The sequence below is a fragment of the Poecilia latipinna genome, unplaced genomic scaffold (genome assembly GCF_001443285.1).
Source record: "Poecilia latipinna isolate Pla-1442-1.1 unplaced genomic scaffold, P_latipinna-1.0 Scaffold371, whole genome shotgun sequence".
NCBI classification, from domain to species: domain Eukaryota; kingdom Metazoa; phylum Chordata; class Actinopteri; order Cyprinodontiformes; family Poeciliidae; genus Poecilia; species Poecilia latipinna.
This window is the reverse complement of record NW_015112987.1, coordinates 309,636-329,933: the sequence shown is the minus strand read 5'-3', so window position 1 is coordinate 329,933 and position 20,298 is coordinate 309,636. Positions and strand designations below refer to the sequence as shown.

General features: G+C 42.6%; 2 protein-coding genes across 2 annotated transcripts; one reads left to right on the top strand and one right to left on the bottom strand.

The window, feature by feature from the left end:
* ccdc171 (coiled-coil domain containing 171) lies at window positions 1–13,121 on the bottom strand. Its single transcript, XM_015036527.1, is given in 25 exon segments — window positions 1–821; window positions 823–902; window positions 1,483–1,635; window positions 2,258–2,389; window positions 2,458–2,512; window positions 3,065–3,186; window positions 3,821–3,988; window positions 4,060–4,203; window positions 4,268–4,401; window positions 4,471–4,578; window positions 4,777–5,212; window positions 6,602–6,769; window positions 6,906–7,073; window positions 7,956–8,105; window positions 8,369–8,458; window positions 8,530–8,727; window positions 8,852–8,990; window positions 9,496–9,656; window positions 9,954–10,025; window positions 10,104–10,241; window positions 10,711–10,880; window positions 11,013–11,163; window positions 11,498–11,717; window positions 11,931–11,989; window positions 13,105–13,121. Coding segments are annotated over 24 exon segments (3,420 nt in total). The 5' UTR covers window positions 11,966–11,989; window positions 13,105–13,121; the 3' UTR covers window positions 1–793.
* Window positions 13,122–13,602: 481 nt separating this feature from the next.
* On the top strand, window positions 13,603–16,573 carry wdr55 (WD repeat domain 55). Its single transcript, XM_015036526.1, has 4 exons — window positions 13,603–14,201; window positions 14,715–14,821; window positions 15,718–15,987; window positions 16,063–16,573. Exons 1-4 carry the CDS (start codon window positions 13,671–13,673, stop codon window positions 16,400–16,402), a joined length of 1,248 nt encoding a protein of 415 aa, XP_014892012.1. The 5' UTR covers window positions 13,603–13,670; the 3' UTR covers window positions 16,403–16,573.
* The last annotated feature ends 3,725 nt before the right edge of the window (window positions 16,574–20,298 follow it).

Below are 20,298 nucleotides of genomic sequence, written 5' to 3'. Positions count from 1 at the left end.
CTGATTTTAAACCATTTATTTCATAAAAATGGCCGATTCAACCTCTGAAACGGCCTGACATGACTTCTGGATGAAAACCTGCTTTCTATTCCTTTATCATATGAAGTTAGAGAATTGGTCAAGCTGAATAAAGTTTGGGCTGTAGGGGGCGCTAACAACAGACTAAATGTCCCAAAAACACAAAGCTGTGTGTTGAGCTCAGAAACAACTTCCTAAAATATCTAAATCATGACTAATGAAGCTGATTTCCACAGACGCAGCCCAGTTTGGATCCCTTTTATAACAGCTTGCAGCTTCTTTTCTGGTAATTTTTATTTTTTTTTTTAGGAGAATTTAATCTTTCTGGACTTTATTTCTTTCATGTCTTTTCTCCTTAGCAGGTTTAAAAACCCAACAACTGCTTCCTTCTCCAATATTTTTTCTTTCTTCTGTTTTTTTCTTAATGTTTTGTGTATTTCTGACTTTGTGGGGACATTTTGACTGTTTCCTATGTTTTATTCGTCTGGTTTTTAGTACATCAGTTTTCTTTCTCTCCAAGGATTTGCAAAAAATTCATGAAGTTAGACTGACATTTAAGTAACAGAAAGAGATGAGTGTGAAATGTCCCGTTTGGTTTTTTCTGTAACATGTTGAGGTATCAGAAGCAGAAACCTCCACAGGTCCGTCATCGCCGGCAGCAGATCAGCTGATTAATGTTTCCTGAAGGTGAAACTTCCAGTTTGATCCGACTTCACATCGTTAAACATCCCAGGACTGAAACCAGGAGCGAGTTTTTGTTTCACCGCGCTTCGGATCAGAACTGACGGGTCACATTGTCTTTAGTTTGGCTTCTCAGAGAAACCAGAAAGAGGAAGAAAGTCTGGCTTCTCCTCATCGACCTCCGGACCAGGAAGAGCGTCCACCTCAAACAGAAACACCGACAGATTCTGACTCATTTAATTTGAAACAGGATGAAAAATAAAAGTGCATAAATACGGAACATGAATGAAGATTTCTGTTTTTACAATTTATATTAAACCGGTTTTATGTTGTTGTTTAAGCTGTCCAGGTGAGCATGTTTAGGACAATAAAACCCTCTGGATGTGATTAACGTGGGAAAAAGAGAAATAAACTTAAAACCTTTAAAACTGTGATGTTTATATGAGCAGAAATAAGTGAAATCTGCTTCAATAAGCCAAAAAAGCTGCAAAAGTCTAATTCTAAGACGTTCATCTGAAACTGGTGAAAGTTTATCAACCTGATTAAAAATAAACTGCAGAGAGACTCTGGGAAGATGGGGCAGGTATCAGCCAACTGTTTTTGTTACTCAGATCTGAAACCTGCATGTAATATTTTCTTTTTACTGGACTCTAAACAGCGACGTGTCTAAACCACAACGGGAAGCAAAGAGATACTTATACATAAAAACAGATTTAAAAAGGAAGAAATAGTTCCTAAAACTTCAGAAGAACTGAATCTTCTGTCTGGGGGGTGATGTCTTACGGGAATGAAGGCCAGGTTTTCCCGGAGGCAGGCGTCCTGCAGCTCGCCGCGCAGAGCGGTCACATGACTGTGGTGGGCGGAGACTTCCTGCTCCAGCCAGTCCATCCGGGAGCAGCAGGCCTGATGCAGCTGCGACACGACGGACAGGAAGCTCTGCAGACAGAAAGCGGACAACACAGAGTATTTACGCTTTTATAGCCAAGACAAAGTTCATCCAGAGTTTTACTGAAAATCCAACTTTGCTGCAGCCAAATCATCTTATATTCCTTTTAAACTTGGCTAAATATAGCGAGTGTTTTGAAACAAGGGGGCCCAAATCCTGTTCTTATTTCTGAAAACAGATTTATTCAAACAAGCCCAAAAGAAACTGAAAACTAGACGTCTTTAATATATCTAACGTTCAAAATCTACGACAGCATAGCAGTGCGGCGCAATGCTATTTATTTATTTTTTGTAGAAAGAAAACGTAGTAAAATTCTGCCAAAAACTTTGAGAGAAATCTCAGAAATGTTCTAAAACAAAAAGACAATAAAATTTGCTGCCAAAAATCTTATTTTTAGATTAATTTTCTACAAAAACTTTTTCAAATTTTCAAATGTCAAAAATTTTCTTTCTCGAAAGATTTCTGGATAATCACAACATTTCTGAGTTTTTGGCAGAAATGTACACGTTTTGTTTCTGTCCTAGTAAAAGCCCTAATACCACATGGTAAAAATCCCTGGCAGGTTTCGGCTCTGGATTCTGGATTATTTATTGGTAGTTTTTGCGTTGCTACCTGACACGCTGCCACCTCCGGAGCTCCCATCAGGTGTTTCTCCTCGCTCATATTCAGGTACTCCAGGGCGAACAGCAGGGGGCGCCGCTGAGTGGCGGCAGAGTGCAGCGACTGGGCCAGACTCTCTCTGACCTGACAGAGCAGGAGTGTGTTAGCGGCCGGGTTTCTCCAGGAAGTGTGTGAAGGCTGGCTCTGCTCACCTGCTTGCAGCTCGACTCTGCAGCCTTCAGGCAGCGAACCACAAACTGCTGCCGCCTGAGAAACCAGTAGGAAAGTCACTGTGGTTAAACTGGTGGTGAGAATCGGCTGTTTTCCACAGTGATGCTGCGGACATTTCCAAATAAGCTTTTCACTGATAGTTTTCTCAACATAACGACGTCCTGATGGTTTTCAGTCTCCTCAAACCTCCCTCACACCGAGTCGGGACGTTTCTCAGTTCCTGCTGTTAAAATCTGTTTGTTCTGTCTACTGTCGCCTCATGCTGGCTCAAAGTCCACCAGCTGGCATGATAACCAGTCAAACTGTGTTGCATTACATTTGGCATCAGAATGAAATCATTAATCTAAATGAGTCAGTCAGTAACTTGATTGATTTTTTACCACTTTATATTTTAACCTTTTTATTTTTACTTTAAAAGTTGCATTAAGGGAACATTTCCTGTGTTGAACTGGCTGCGTAATAAGCAGATCTGCATCTTTATTAATGCGATGTCTGCAACACATTTATAACTTTGTTTGTTTTGAACCAAATCCTGTTGAAATGTAACATTTATGTAATTTAAAGAGGTTTTCATCCATCCTCTGTTACCTGACCGCCTCCCTCAGCTGCTCCTCGGCTCTCTGCAGTTGCTGCTCCAGCTGCTTCTTCTCCTTCTGAACGCCCGCCAGCTGCTTACCCAGAATTCTCAGGGAGTTCTCTTTACGGCTCAGCTGATGGAGAGAGAGGGGGACATTTAAAGGAGAAACTCTGACAGCTTCCTGAAGGTGGCGCTCTCTGAGCTCTGCTCTAACGGAGCTTCAAACTCAGAGGTTTCTGTCAGAAACATGTTGTTGTTGTGAATCCTCGTTAGTGGAAGTTCTAGTAATGGCTGCAACTTTCTTTAAATTGATGTTTCTACTGGGTGACATTTTGGTTTATAAATTAAAATAAATTCTCCACTGCAGCTGAAGAACACAGTAAAGAAGCAGACTGCCATCGGTGCAAAAAGAACAGAGGCAGATAAATATCACATGCAGCAGAAGGTGTTCTGGAAAATCTACAAAACAAAACCAGATTTTCCTCACATAGTTGCTACGATCAGAGAACAGCTGAGGAGGAGTCGGCCTGTGAAAAAGTCCTGCACATGGTTGCACAGAGCTGCTTGGCATGACTGGAAGAAGCTGATTTTTATTGATTTTATAATTCCCACCAAACCCGTTAACGTACACTCAGACCTGTGAACACGTTTCTTCATAAACCTGTCTGGTTCTGTCTGGTTCTGTTTGGTTCTGTCTGTTCCTGTCTGGTTCTGTCTGTTCCTGTCTGTTCCTGTCTGTTCCTGTCTGGTTCTGTCTGGTTCTCCACCTGTTTGCTGTGGGTCAGTGTGTGCTGTTCTGAGGCCAGCTTGTCGACCCGTTGCTGCAGCAGCTGCAGCTGCCTGTCCTGCTCCCGGATCAGATCCTGCGCCTCCTGCTCTCTGTTCAGAGAGAGCCTCAGCTCCTCGCAGGCCGTCTGGAATCGCTCCGTCGGAACCTGAACGCAGAAACACGGCGTCAGACACACAGCGGCTGCCTGAGCAGAACCCAGTCCTCCTCCAAACTCGCCATCAGAACCAGCTCCGCCCGCTCCTGCTGCAGCTCTTTCTTCAGGTTGGACACCTCCAGCCGCAGGCTCCGCCTCTCCACCTCGGCGGAGTGCAGCCGTTGGCTGAAGAGCAGGAAGTGCTGCTGGAGGCCGGAGACCAGCGTCTGGCGGGGGGGACATGAGGTCAGCGGGGCCAGAGGTTCTGCAGAACCAAACCCAAACCTCTACCTTCAGGGAGGAGCGCTCTGCGATCCGCTCAGCCGAACCAGAGCAAACGCTGAGAGCTGATTGGTCCAGCAGCTGGTCCAGGAGGCGGGAGAACCCGGAGCGAGCGGCGGCCATGACATGAGCGGAAGAGGAGTCTGGAAAGAGAGGCGGGCTCTGAGCGGAGCTTCTGATTGGACGATGGCTCACATTAACAGGTTGGTTACCTGAGTCAGCCAGCGCCCCCTGCAGGTCGGCCATGGAGGACAGGATGATGGCGGAGAGGCTTTTAGAGCGAAGCCAGCGAGAAAAAACCCCTGCAGGAACTTCAGCTCCTGTCAAACAATAAAACACAGTTTGGGTTAAAGCTGCAGGATGAAACATTTAAAAAAATATACATTTACTAAACTGAAACTAAACAATATTTAACTAGTAATGACCATCAAAAGACAGCAAACACACTGTAAAAACTAACTGAATCAAAGGGTCATAATGAAGTAAAAGCCCAGAAGTATTCAGAGAGGTGAACTGACCCTTCAGGGCTGCCGTACGCGGCGCTCCGCACACGCAGACGCTGCCGCCGCTCCTCTCCAGCCGCAGCACCACCTCGGTCTCCTTCCTCAGAGCCGTCCACCGGTTCACGGCCATCACGGCGCCCGCGCCGCTCCTCCACCTCCTCCTCGCCCTCCTTCCTCGCTCCTCCTCTTCCTCCTCCTCCGTCCGCTCGCCGCCCAGCGCGTCGGCCAGCTTCCGGACCTCCAGCTCCAGCCGCTCCCGCTCGGCCAGCCGCCGGCCCAGGACCGCCTTCTGCTCGGACAGGGAGCGCAGGCAGCGGTGGGCGTGCCGCAGGGCGCCCGCCAGCAGGGCGCAGGCCGCCAACAGGGACGACGACTCGCGCCGGCTCCGGGAGAGGTCAGAGGTCAGCGAGGAGACGCGGTCCCTGTGGGCGTTGCACTGAGAGCGACACATCTGCAGGAGACGACCGACAAGAGATTTATGATCAAATCAATATTCTAAATAATCTCCATGGTGATCAGATTGTATCAGCTGAAGCTGCAAATCAGATGATTTTATCATTTTTACTGTTGAAGCTTCTAATTGATTTTATTATTTCCTAATTTGTCCTTAAGTGTCAAGAAAACAAATAAAATGTGTTAATATTAAAACATGACGTAATGTTGGCATTTATTGTTAGGAACTTTATATTATGATCACAATAATCAATAAATCAATTAATAAACTGAAACAAGCTGAATAATTTCCATTTACATGATTTACTGTTTTTCTCCTTCTACCAAAAACTGGATGAGAAAAGTTTTGGTCTCTGCTAAACATTTATTATCTGTTTATCCAGAAACTTCATCATTAACTCTATTCGTTGTTTCTGCTGTTTTATCTATTATAGATATTTAAAATGTCTTCCAGTTCCAGTGTTAAATATTCATTAGAATTTAAAGTTTATTGGATGTGCATTATTTCTACCATTATGATACTTTAAAACTGTCTCAGAACAACAATATGACTGTTTATCTCAATAAGTTCTGGGTAATTTATTGCACAGCAAAATGTGACAGAACTAATTATGATCATTTAGATTCATGATTGTCATGAGACGTTTAATTTGGTGAAAGGTCAGAGGTCATGATTCAACTATAAGAAAAACAGACTGGGGGAGTTCTAAGACGAGCTGCACTGCTGACCCAGAAAGAAGTTAAAGAATTAATTAAAACCTGGAAACTGTCTAGTGCAAATATCTTAAAAAATAAGACAAAACTAAGTCACAAGTAACATTTCAGCAACATTCAGTAAATAATTCTTGAATATTGATAAAAAAAAGAAACAGTTTCACTAGCAGATTATTTCATTTATGGGAAAAATTTTCTTTTTATCAATGTTCAAGAATTATTTACTGAATCAAACATGTGACTCCTGGTTTTTTATGCTTGGCTAGCTAACGTTAGCGGCTTAATGAGCTTATGTCAAATTAAACAACAAACCGCAGAGAAATGATGAATGAATGAAGCCAGAGTTTCTCAGAATGAAAGAAGAAGAAACTAAATGTTTGGTTGTACAATGGTTTGTTTTATCTGGATTACATTTAATACTTCTAAAATTTGAACAATTTGATACCTTGCAGAAATCCTGAGTTAGCAAAGAGCAGCATCAACTTTCTTCCATCAATCAGATTCTTGGGCGGAAAGAATTTTCAGATGAACATTTTCTGCTCCCGTTTTGTCGTTTTTCCACAGAGGAATAAAATGAAAACGTCGCTGCAGGGAGACTCAGCTGACTTCAGACCAGCTTCGTCACATCTCCTGTGTGTGTGTGTGTGTGTGTGTGTGTGTGTGTGTGTGCTACCTGCAGCTGGTTCTGCAGCTGGTTGACGGTGTGTGTGTGCTGCTGGTTCCAGGTCTCCTCTCTCCTCTTCATGTTTTCCTGCAGGCTAGACAACACACACCCCTGGCTGCGCTTCAGCTCGCGCACACACACACTCTTCTTGTCACACACACTCTGCAGGTGAGCGATCTGCGCAGAGAAGGAGAAACCAAACTGTTGTGCTGAAACGGTGAAACGCGATGAAGCAGAAGGAAAAAATCGACACTTTTGATCCGTTTTGTCTGGAATCAGATATTTCACTGCAGCACAGACATTCCAGCTTCACCTTGTCCTTGGCCTGATGCAGGTCAGAGGTCATCTGATCCACCTGCTCACTGATGACATCACACAGCTCCCTCCAGGTGAAGTCTCCCAGAATTCTGTGGGGCGGCTGGATGAGGACGCAGCCGGTCAGCAGGCGCTGGTTCAGGCGGTGCAGGAAGGCCAGGCGGACCTGAACACACAGGGAGTGAAAACTTATTCTGCACCGAGACGGGAGAGAGGATGGAGCCGAGGAAAAGTATTCAACCCCCAACAGAGTCCAGAGCTTCAGATCAGGCAGGTTTTAACAGGACCGCACAAGAAAAAACTCACCAAAATAAAAGCACTTCACTTTAAATAAGAGATAAGTGGAGAACAAGCTCTGTGGTTAACTCTGTCATGTTCTCTTTCAAATAAATGATTTAAAATCAGTTCAATTTCAAACAACTTCAGTAAAGAAAGTGAAGGATTTTTCATCCAAACACTGTAAAAAATACAAAATCTTACTAAGTATCTTTGTCCAGTTTCCACTGCAAATATCTTAGTACATTTTAAATTATACAAAATTAACTAATGAGAGACTTTTCAGCAAGATGTAGGAGCTGAAAAGTCAAACAATTTTAATATGGCAGGAAAAGAGCTTGTTACATTTTCACATTATTTAATTTATAACAAGACATTTTCCCAATGTTATGAGATAAACAATCTGCAATGGAACAAGCACTTATTTATCAATATTAAAAATTATTCACTTAAAACAAACTCCTGTATTTTGCTGAAACGTTACTGATAAGTTAGAAACCGTTCCTCTACAGGAAGTGGAAGTGTTCCTCTACAGGAAGTGGAAGCATTCCTCTACAGGAAGTAGCATTCCTCTACAGGAAGTGGAAGCATTCCTCTACAGGAAGTGGAAGCGTTCCTCTACAGGAAGTAGCATTCCTCTACAGGAAGTGGAAGCGTTCCTCTACAGGAAGTGAAAGCGTTCCTCTACAGGAAGTGGAAGCATTCCTCTACAGGAAGTGGAAGCGTTCCTCTACAGGAAGTGGAAACCGTTCTTGAACACTAAGTGAATCACCGCTGACTCCTTGCTGAACTCCTCTCTCAGCTCCTGGATCTCCTTTCTGCTCTGTTCCTTCACTGTCTGCAGCTCCTCCTGCAGCGCCGTGTTCTGTATCGTCCAATCAGAGGCCTCGTCCTGCAGCTGGCCCAGCATCTGCTGCGAATCCTGATGGACGGACAGAAAAGTTCATCTTTAGCCTAAATGTTCGTCGTCTCCCTGAAACTTTAAAATACGTCTAGATCAGTGAGGTCCAACCATGTCAGACTGAAAACTAATATTTATCTGGTTTTCATTCACATTTTGATTAGAAAACTGACATAATAATGAAAATCTGTGGTACCAAAGTAGTTAAACCCAGAGGTTTGGACCCTAATCTGTCGCTCCAGAACCTCATTGTGAGGTCCAGTCAGAACCGACACCAGACTTACATCAATTTGTTTCTGCTGGTCTGAGGTCAGCTGCTGGAGCAGCTGGTTCTCCTCGTGGAGCTTCTGGGTCGCCGCCAGCAGGTCCTGGACCTGAAGGAGAAACGGAGATCAGGTTTCTGGGAGGAAGGTGGCGGGTTGCTCGGAGTGGACCTGATCCGGACCTGGAGGTTGGTTTCCTCCAGTCTGTGCTGCTTGGTGCTCAGAGTGACCGCCAGCAGCTGCAGGACCTCAGCAGGACTCGGTTTCCCATCATGCTTTGCGGGTTGTGCTAGGTTTTGAGCCATGGTGCCGAGCAGGGCGATGATCTGCTGCAGGAAGTTGTGGAAGGCGTCCTCTGCTTCAGAATGCTGCGCTGCTGCCTGAACACAGGAAAACATGGCCGCTCTAGAACCAAGAGTTCCCAAAATGGGGGTCGGGACCCCCAGGGGGGACGCGAGACACCAAGCAGAGGGTCGAGTTGTCCAAATGTCTCCAATCTGTTACCTGCTGCAGCAACGACTGCGTTTTGCCAAGTTGACTCTTCTCCTCCTCAAGCTTTTTTGAGAGGTCAGAGGTTGCCTTCCTCTCGGTTTCCAAGGCAACAGCCATCTCAGTCTGGCAGTGATTGAACTCTGTCTGCAGGCTGCATGAACATCAATGTGGGTAAAATGTTATGGAAATATTTAACACAAAGTAGCGGTGATAAACTGCTTAGACATGAGGGACGACCCAGGACACCTAGCATAGCAGCGTTTAGCATGGCAGCGTGTAGCCTAGCATCGTGTAGCCTAGCATCATGTAGCCCAGCAGCATGTAGCCTAGCAGCGTGTAGCCTAGCAGCATGTAGCCTAGCATTGTGTAGCCTAGCAGTGTGTAGCATAGCATCATGTAACATAGCAGCGTTTAGCATGGCAGCGTGTAACCTAGCATCGTGTAGCCTAGCATCATGTAGCCTAGCAGTGTGTAGCCTAGCAGCGTGTAGCATAGCAGACTGGTCTGGCAACATAGTGACACAACATTGCCGCATAGCCTAACAGCATGGCAAAGAAGCTTAGAATAACCACACAACATAGCGGCGTAGCGTAGCATAGCGGCATAGCGTAGCATAGTGGCGTAGCATAGCGGTGCCTCCATGCTGCGGGGCTCACCGCTCCAGAGCGTGCTCAGTGTGACTCCTCCTCTCCCTCTCCAGGCTGTAAGCTCTCTCCAGCTCTCTGAAGTGCGTATGCAGCAGCTCCAGGTTGCACTGCGCCTCCTTCTGGCCGGACTGCTCCACTGCCACCGCTGCCTCCAGGTCCCGAACCCGCAGCTAGAGGCCACACAGCCACACAGAGAGGCCGTCAGACAGAAACAGAGTCTATAAAACTCTGCATAAATCTACTATGTACTGAAGCCTGTAATTAATGAATCACATTTTAATCTAAAACCACAAAATAAGCAACATTTTCAATTCAAAAACCATTTTTGTTGTTGTTAGTGACATTCAGGCAGTTAATTGTTTAAAGCCTTTTTAAGCTGCTTATTTTGTTGTGTTTCATGTATCTGTTGCTACCAGAAGAAACCTTTTCCTGAATGACTGACATCAGCAGTCGTTTAACCTTCTGACCTCCAGGTTGCTCCTGGACTCCAGGTGAGCCGTTTTCTCCGCCTCCAGACGCTTCACCTTCTCATCTGCGATCTGGAGGAAACCAAACATGATCCTCCATCTTTGTCATCCTCCACCTGCAGAGCGGCAGGAAGCGTCGGCCCGCCTCACCTCCTTCTCCCTGCCGCTCCTCTCCTCCAGCGTCTTCAGCTCTTCGGCTAGCCGTCTGCTTTCCTCCGCCTCCTTCTGTCTCTCCCGCAGCAGGTCGGCCATTTTCCTCTCAGATGCCTCCAGAGCCGCCTGCTGGTCCTGCAGAACAGAACCGACCGTCTGAACGTGAGCAGCTAAATGCAGGTTATTTTGGTCTCTACTAGAGTTATTTTTGTGGTTAAACTTTACGCCACAGCAGCTTCCAAATGTTTTATGTTTCTGTCTCTTTAAGAGAATTTTCTGGCCCAAAACTGAATTTCAAAGCCCAATTTCAAGTTTTATTTTGGTTTTTAGGTATTAGTAAAGGTAGGAATGAAGTGCGTCCTTATGCAGATGACATCATGATTTAATATTGTCTCTGCTGACTGGATGTTGAGCTGTTAGCGTGTCAAGAGTTAACAGCAACAATCTTCCCTCCCAGGCTTCTACGAATTAGCTGCAACACAACAACTGCTGGTTTTCTGACCTGCAGCAGCTGGTGCAGCCGCTGGTTTTCTGACCTGCAGCAGCTGGTGCAGCCGCTGGTTTTCTGACCTGCAGCAGCTGGTGCAGCTGCTAGTTTTCTGACCTGCAGCAGCTGGTGCAGCCGCTGGTTTTCGGAGCTGAAGTTCTGGATCAGCTGGTCTCTCTCCTCCACCTCCTGCTGCAGCGCCTGCTGGTCGTTCTGCCTGGCCTGCTGACTAAGCTGCAGAGTTTTCCGCAGTTCTGCGATGATCTGCTGCAGCTCTGCTGATTTCTCTGCAGGATCAATAATAAAAAACACAACACAGTGAGAACTGCTGCAACATGTTGATGTTCTGATCTGCAGGAGAACGTTCTGATCTCCTCCAGTTCTGCTCTCTTCTCTCTGAGTGCGTTTGATTCGTTCACCTTTCAGAGCGGTTCTGTCCCGGTCGAGCTCGGCGACCCGGTTGCTCTCTCTGTGGCTGGCAGCGAGCTGGAACTGCAGCTTCGTCCGATGAGCCTCGCTACGCTCCAATAAGGAGCGAAAACGGGCCACCTCCGCCTGCAGGAAACACACCTGGACACACACACATAAACACACATATAAACACACACACACACAAACCAATAATATAAGTATACAAAACTGATATTCTGCGGTAAATCACTGGAGGAAATGGATCCAGTAGCAGAGAAAAGTGATGGTGTATGTAGGCTAAATAACAACCTACATGACCAACAATAAAATAAAATATTCCCATTTTATTTCATTTGTCCTGCTTTTTAAACATTATTTTCATAGAAGGAGCAGTAGAAATGATTTGTACATCATGAGTTTTCATGTTGGCAGAGTTCAGTTTTTACTGATCTGTTATTTTCAACTCGGCCACTGGAGGGCGCTGCAGCCTTACCTCCTGGTTGTGGCGCACCGAAAGCTTCAGATTCTCCTTCTCCAGCTGGTTGACCCTCCATCTCAGCTCTCTGGACTCCTGGCTCATCTCCCTCCCCTCTGAAGACGCCCTCCTCCCCTTTACACTCCTCTTCATCACTCCTTCTTCATCTTCTCCTCTTCCTCCCTCGCCTTCCACCTGCTCCTCTCTTTGACCCGAGGAGCTCAAGACGACAGGCCTCCTGAAGGAAACACCAAACATTATGATTAGAATATTTTATTTCCATTTTTAAATTATTAAATGAAAATATTTTCAGGTCATCCTTTGCTTGAATTAATTTGATTTTATCAATTTAAAATGAGAAAAGTTAATTTTTCTGCTTTATTTTATTTCTTTCTGTTTTCACTTTGAGATCAGTTATTTTATTTATTAATTAAGTCTGCATTAATTTTACCTTGAGGTCTTCCGATCCTCTGGTCTCGGCTGCATGTCTCCAACCCAATTCTTTTCCTTCTGCAGGCATAATTCAAACAATAAGTGGAATAAATTGTGAAATAGAAAAAAAAACTGTGAGATGAATAATGTTTTAAAAACTGTCTTAACAGCAGGAATCTGTGTCCAGACAGAAAAAAACATACAGTAAAGTGGATTAAACACAACCGGGCTGCACAGCAGAAGGTCACAGGTTCAAATCCTGGCCTTAAGCATCTTATAACTGTGCTATTATTGGTCTGAAATACATTTAAAATATAAATACTAGTTACCATAATCTGATTATCTGAAAATCAATATCAAAGTTTTCCAGAGAGACTTCGAATATAAAATAACTAATAAAATAGTCATTAACATGGGTATTTAAATAATTACTTTAGATTCCCTGTGGGACTGTACGGTTTGTGTGGGTTTTCCCCCCTAATATCCAGGAGGAACAGATACAGTCTGGTTATCAGCTGAAATGCTCCAGTTTTTACTCCCAGAGGACTGACTCCATGTTGCTCCAGGCCTTGTTGATGTTGCTCTGTCTCCAACCCTCTGAGACTCAGAAAGCTGGCCCCGGATTGGCTGAGGCTGCCGTTACCTTGACAACAGACTGCCAACTTCCAACGTCACTCTGCAGCGATCTCCATTTAAAAATCTGCGCTATGAAAATGAATCACTTTATAACTCGGGATATAAAATATCTATAATAAAAAAAGACTAATCTACTGGATATTTCTGATCAGCTGTTTAATTCGGCGATAATAAAGAGTTTAAAAGCAGTCGCCATTTTTATCTGAAGGCACATCACTGCGCTCCTGAACGGTTCAATGTATCCCCAATAAATCACAACATGTTAACTTCAATAATACGTTGTCTAATACTTCCAGTCGTAACACGACATAAAATAAATCTATATACTTCAATTAAGAAGTCGTGATAAGCTGAAGCGAATCGACAACACACAAAGTTTTCGTGGATGTTTGGAACATTAAACTGATTTTTTAGCTACTAGCACCTTTTACAAACCATAAAACTGCCTCAGACCGCTTCATGTCTATTAAAATTAACAACACAGATAATAATTTAACCCCTGAAAGCCGTAAGGAACACTTACTGTAACATTTATCTAGAGACGGTTTGAAACTCACGCCATCTTTGGCGTCCTTACGTCACTTCCGTATAAACGGGTTCTTTGTCAGAGTGGCCAATCGAGCGCTGTTGCGTTATTTTGCTAGAGATTTAACAACTGAAAAGCTAACTAAACAGATAAAATATGAATTCATTGAAATCCAGTCGAACAATCCAATAAAAATTTTAAACTACTTTATTTATCCCAATGGGAAAATAAATCTCGTTATAACTCATGATGTTGTGGGCAGGCAGCATCTCTAGTCAGTGTTGCAACAGTAGAAGCTTCGGATTGAAGTGAAAATAAAGTTGTATTTTGAAAATAATAATTATTACAAGTTTATTCTCTTTTTACTTTATTATCCTGATTGTGTGTTTTCCCCTAATTCTCCGTCTTAGAAAGCCATCAATAAATAGTAGACATATTTTTTAAATGAAAACTTAATGAATTAATATTTTATCTGTTTAGTGAGCTTTGCTTTAATGGTTTTTTAACTACCTGTTAGTCACTAGAGGTCAGTATCCGAAGTTGTTCTCTGAAACGCTCCTATATTTAACTGTAGAAGAAGAAACAAAGCAAAACAACATGGCAGCCTCCACGCAGCACGTTGGACCCACTTCTGAAGAGACAGACCCGCCTGAAAGTGTCCGAACAGAACCGAATAAAGATCCCGGAACATCAGAATCAGAGTCGGAAAAACTGGAGGATGATGCGGAGGAGGAAGAGGAGCCTCCCGGCCCGAAGATCCGGGAAACCCCGCAGGACATCCAGCTGGAGGCCATCGCCAACACGGTGGCTCTGCACCCCAGCAGGGACATCTTGGTGTGCGGGGACGTGGACGGGGACGTGTACGCCTTCTCCTACTCCTGTACGGAGGGAGAGAACCGGGAGCTGTGGTCGTCCGGACACCACCTGAAGTCCTGCCGCCAGGTGCGCATCTCGGCGGACGGGCTGAAGCTGTACAGCGTGTCCCGGGACAAGGCCGTCCACCTGCTGGACATGGAGCGGGGGCAGCTGGTGTCACGGATCCGGGGGGCCCACGGGGCCCCCATCAACAGCCTGCTTCTGGTGGACGAAAACATGCTGGCCACGGGGGACGACGGAGGCACCCTGAAGGTCTGGACGTGGATACTGGACAGAAATGCTGCTGGGGAAAAGGATTTACCCCCCTACAGGACTACTGTGGTTATGAAGGAGAGTTAGGATTAAGGAAAGCAAAAAATACCAGGGTAAAGTCAGAATATTAGAAAAAAATTAAAATACAAGAATAAGGTTGTAATAATTCAAGTATAAATTCATAATACCACCAGGAAAAAGTCATTATATTACCAGAATAAATTCATAATAATACAAGAATAAAGTTATAATTTTACCAGAATAGAGTCAGAATATTGGGAGAATGAAGTAAGGCTGCAAATAAGAATTATTTTAGTAATCGATTCAAGTCATCAAATATTCTGATGATTATTTGATTAATCAGATATAAAATTTTCACATTCTGCAGATTTTTCATGTAACCACTTAAACCTTTTCATACAATATTAGAAAAATATTAAAATATGCAAACTCATAAATTCATTAAAAAAAACTAGAAAATAAACATTTTATTGCAAAACATTTTCTCTGCAGGTGTGGGATATGAGGAAGGGAACAGCCATCATGGATATGAAAAACCATGAGGATTACATAAGCGACATAACTGTGGACCAGAACAAGAGGATTCTGCTCACTGCCAGGTAACACATGCTTAGCTGGACCTGGATCACGAGTTAAATATTTTTAAGAGTGCACACTGTTTTCTGTTATAGTTTTTCACAGTATGTTATTATTTTTGGGGCTTATGCAGTGCATAGGAGATCAGCCAATTCAACACTCATTACCAAGTTAGCTCATTTTTGCTTCTTCTGCTAAAATTAGCCAAAATGACTAATTCTAAAATTAGTTAAAATTGCTCATTTCAGCTAGCTAAGACACTAATGTTTGCATACTGAATGGAGTAAATAAATGTTAGTAAACTCATCCTTCTTGTGGTTTTACATAATAATTACTCTATATGCTATTGATATAGCCCTAAAGCTAGCTTTAGCCTGAAATAAGCATTCTAGCTTATTTTTGATACATTAGCCACATTTAGTGAACTGAATGGAGTAAGTGAATGTAAGTCCACATGCTAGTAATTCCCCACATGCTAGCTACAGAATTTAAGCTATCCATAGCATCTTAGCTAATTTTAGCTTATTTACTGATGTTTGCATAATAAATGGGGTAAGTCAGTTTTGGTTAATATGCTAATGATGCGCCACATTGTTAACTACATTTTGACTAATGTTAACATTGTTGCTAATTTTAGCATCAGATCCCCTGGTTGGGCAGGCCCCTTTTAAATATTTTCTGACATTTTCTAGTTATTACTATTATTAGATTCATTGTTGTTAATGTTAATATAGTTTTTTTATATGTTTGTTGTAACACTTGAAGAACTTTTACTATGTGAACTTTATATAAAGACAGTTTCTGCTCTGCTCTGGTCAGTTTCAGAACCAGGACATGTTTATGCAGGTGTTGATGCTGGAGTTGTTTTTGGTTTCTCTCATTCTCTTGCTGATGTCCAATGTGACTGCTGGGTCCTCAGTGGCGACGGCACCATGGGCGTCTTCAACCTGAAGCGGCGGCGCTTTGAGCTGCTGTCGGAGTACCAGAGCGGTGATCTGACCTCGGTGGCGGTGATGAAGCGAGGGAAGAAGGTGGTCTGCGGCTCCAGCGAGGGAACCGTTTACATCTTCAACTGGAACGGCTTCGGAGCCACCAGCGACCGCTTCGCTCTGAAGGCGGAGTCAGTAGACTGCATCGCGCCGATTACAGAAAACATCATGTGCACGGCGTCCATGGACGGATACATCCGGTTAGTTGAGTTACTATTAACAAAACTCTGGTTTAAGGGTTTAACCATTAACATGGCCTCCCTGTCTCCTGTCAGAGCCATCAACCTTCTCCCCAACCGGGTCATCGGATGCATCGGGCAGCACGTCGGCGAACCCGTCGAAGAGATCGTCAAGTCCTGGGACTCCCGCTTCCTGGTCAGCTGTGCCCACGACCAGCTCATCAAGTTCTGGGACGTTTCTGGTTTGCCCAAACTGAGCGTGGACGAATACCGCAAGAGGAAGAAGAAAGGCGGGCGGATGAAGTCGCTCACCAAAAAGGCCCTCGGCGACAATGACTTCTTCTCTGGACTTGTGGAGGAAACTGAGAAAAAAGAGGAAGAGGAAGAAGAGCAGGAGGAAGGTGATGATAGCGACAGCGACAGTGGGAGTGACTGAGTGGGAGCGCCAGCGGACATTTTGTTCAGAGCGTGAAGAACTTGTTCATGAGTTGGTATGAGCTGCAGCTTTGGTTCTGGTTCAGTCCAATAAATGAGTCAAATGCTGGGAAAAGAAACAAAGAATGACGTTAGCCTTAATAAACTACTCTGACAGAGAGACTCTGCCCCAGATACGTCACTCACTTACTTTGTACAACTCTGATGAATCTTCATTTTGAAAATGTTATCAAAGAAAAGTTTAGAGCATAAAGATTTAGAGTATCGGTGCCCAGTGTCGGGTTTTATGCAAAAGAAACTTCTGTAGCAGACAGGAAATAAAACTTTTTCAGTTTTAGCTAACACTGCCGTTACTGCAGACCTCAAAGCAGTTGGTTGTATTTTTTGTTAGGTAAACAAAAAGTACTTCATTACTGTGAAATGGAAGCAAGATTATACATATTTTCTAAGATATTTTACCAAAAAAAATCTGAAAAAATTTGAGTTTATTTGTCTTAAGCCTTCTGAGTCATTAAATAGTATCACTGCACTTTAAGTGTTCCAGATATGTCTCTATCAGTTTTATCCATCCAGAGCAGCGGTGTTCAAACTGAGGCCCACAGGTCATTTTTGGCCTATGAAATTATCTTTTGTGACTCCCAACTGCAGTTCAAAAATGACACAAATTTGTCTATTAAACCTTTTATTTTTAATCAGGGTAAAATTATTGCTGACTTATAAACTTCATTTCAACGAAGCAAATACGCAAAAATATTTTAAAATGTTTGCATCTCCTGCAGTTGTTTGACTCAATTTTATGTTGGGATCTGATTTCCTGTAAGACCAGTATTCTGCCCTCTGCTGTTTTTCTCTGAGATTCTGAGGAAAAGTTTTTACATCATTGTCTGATAAAGATCTACTATGATAAAAGAAAATTTCCCTGGTTTGGAATACTAAGTTAAAACAAAGTCAAAGGTTTTTAAAATGGTCAGACAGCACAGAGTTGTGGGGAACTACTGTTAATTCTTCACATTCAGTCCCAAATACCAATAGAAGGTCTAAATCAATGGTTCCCAAAGATTTTCTTCTGGTCCCCCTATGGATTACAATAAAATCCCCCCAAAAAGAAAAAATAAATCAACTGGGTACACACATTGTTCAACCAGACGTAAACCTAGACACATATTTTGTTTTCAAACTCCACGGAAGTTTATTTCACACTTCAGGTTGCAACAAAACAAACTACAAACATCTTTACAGTGAAACACTTTTGTTAGTTCTATACTGTAGAAGAGTTTTCTTTGCTGTCGGTGTTATTTCAAACATATTTTTTTTTTTTATTTGTGAAAATATTCAATTACCATCAATACATTTTAAACAGAGCCTCTGTGCAAAATGGGGTTAAAACATGAACAGTTCCCTGAGAGGTTTGTTTATTTTCTATCCATCGCACCCCTCCACCCCCCTGCAATGTCACTGAGCCCCACACTTTGGGGACGACTGGTCTAAGGTATGACGGTAAGGAAAACTGTGAATTTCTTGAGTAAAGTCAATTCAGTCAAAAATAGCATTATATTTAAGTTATTACCTCCAGGGTCAACATGAATGTTAAATTCTCCCACTATTATTATCTTATCAGTATCTAAAACTAAATCAGATTAAAAAAAATCTGAGATTTGACCTAAAATTGACACTAAGATCTTGATGATGATACAAAAGAAGAAACAAAAGCATCTTTAGAGCTTCGCTTGAAGGATGAGGGAAAACTAAAAGTTATATGTTCAAAAATAACTATAGCTATTTGACACAGGACTAATTAATAAATCTGAATGAAAAACAGTTGCTACTCCTCCACCTCCTCTTGTACTTTGAGGAATATAAAAACTTCAGTAATTGGAAGGTTTTAATCAATCAAGTTTATTCATATACCATATTTCAGGAACAAATCAGTTCAAAATGCTTTATATCATAAAAATACAAAGTCATAGAAACACAGTCAACAATTTAAACATTACATTTTGTCATCGTTACACATCAGATTATTAATAAATGTTTCATTTATTTATGGCTCAAAATCAGCTCTAACCAGGTGGGTTTTTAATCTACATTTAAAGGAACTCAGTGTTTCGGCTGTTTTACAGTTTTCTGGAAGTTTGTTCCAAATCTGTGGTGCATAGAGGCTGAATGCTGCTTCTCCATGTTTGGTTCTGGTTCTGGATGCAGAGCAGAACCAGAACCTGAACTTGGTTGGTCTGGAAGGTTGATACAACAACAGCAAATCCTGTGGTGCTAAGCCGTTCAGTGAATGCAATATAAACTTCTATTGTGACTTTAAACTGCTGTTATAGGTTCTACATTTTGTTGACCCTTCTGGGCCACCGTAATAAGTAAATTCTTTACAAAATGGCTTCTTCCAAAAACAAATATTCCAACGATCCTCCATGTTTCCCGACAAATAACATCAAAAATTAGTAATGATCATGAAATATAAAATAAAACCATTTACAAAGCTGTTAAGTTTTGTTATATTTATTTTTATATATATATATATTTTTTTTTACCAAGATATAAGACTAAATCTTCTAAATCTGCTAAATGATATTAAATGTTTTTTCACATTGATTCAATCATAAAGGTAGAATAATATGTCAATCATGTTTCATAAGGAGAAAATTCCTAAATTCATACACCTGAATAAATGCAGTTTACTGAGTAATTCCATTCAGAACCTCAGGTCTTCTCTACATAAATAATTTTGCTTCTGAGCTGAATCTATAAAATAATGATTGATGTCTATCATAATTACAGTTTAATTAGAATGATTTGTAAAACATTTGGTCTGATAAAGCACATCATGTAATTAGTTTAGGTGAATCAAAATCCTATCGAGCAGTGACAGCCTCCATAACTGAACAGAAACAGGAGGGGGCAGCACCCAAACAAACTCCACCATCAGCAAAGCAACAAACAAGATGAGAACTCAGCTCCATGAAGACAGCTGATCCCAAAGGAGTGAGTGGAGAAATAACAACAAAGAAACTGAATCTAAATACACATTTTAACCAACTGGACTTCAAATCACTGCTGACTATCTCAGTTTAATGAACTCAGCAGAGGATCCAAAATAAAGTCTAACCCCAGCATACAGAGGCTGAGTGAATCTGGTCTGGACTCTGTGGAGGAGAGTCATAGTTTTGGAGATGCTGTAGAAACACAGAATACCTGCCCTATGATCCAGGTACACTCCTATTCTGGAGGAAGCTGGACCTGGTACTGGAGTTTCAGTGTTTCTGTGATAAAATGTGTATCTGTTTGTGTCAAAGTTAAATGACCAGGACTGGTCATTTAACCCAAAGAGATCAGCTCTGCTGATGTTCTTGTATGAAACTGCTACATAAACTCCTCCTCCTCTCCACTCCACCTCCCAGTAACAACGTCCAGTCAGACTCTCTCTGCTCAGAACCTGGTAATAATTTGTGAATCTCTCAGGATGATATGATAAGGCTGTTCTTGGTTCACAAATGTTACTTTTCGGTTCCCCTCAGATAACAACAAATTCCTGTTTGCAGTGTTTGGATCAAGAGTGATCTCTTTGGAATGATTTAAGAATCCATCTCTGGTCTTTGGTTCTGATTCTGACAGTAGAACATCCACATTAGTGATTTTCAGTGAGATTATTTTCCATGTTTCTCTCATGATGTCTTGTATTATGTCTCTGAGCTCTGACACAGCTGCTGTCACGTCCTCAAAGTGTCTCAGAGGACGGATCTTGACCCTGGATGAGTGTGTCGACTCCCTGAGTGCTGGCAGTGAGGGGTAGTTGAGGAGAAACTGGTTGTGATCCTCTGTGTGTGAGAGCTGCTCCAGCTCAGCGTCTTTCCTCTTCAGCTCAGTGATCTCCTGCTCCAGCTTCTCCTG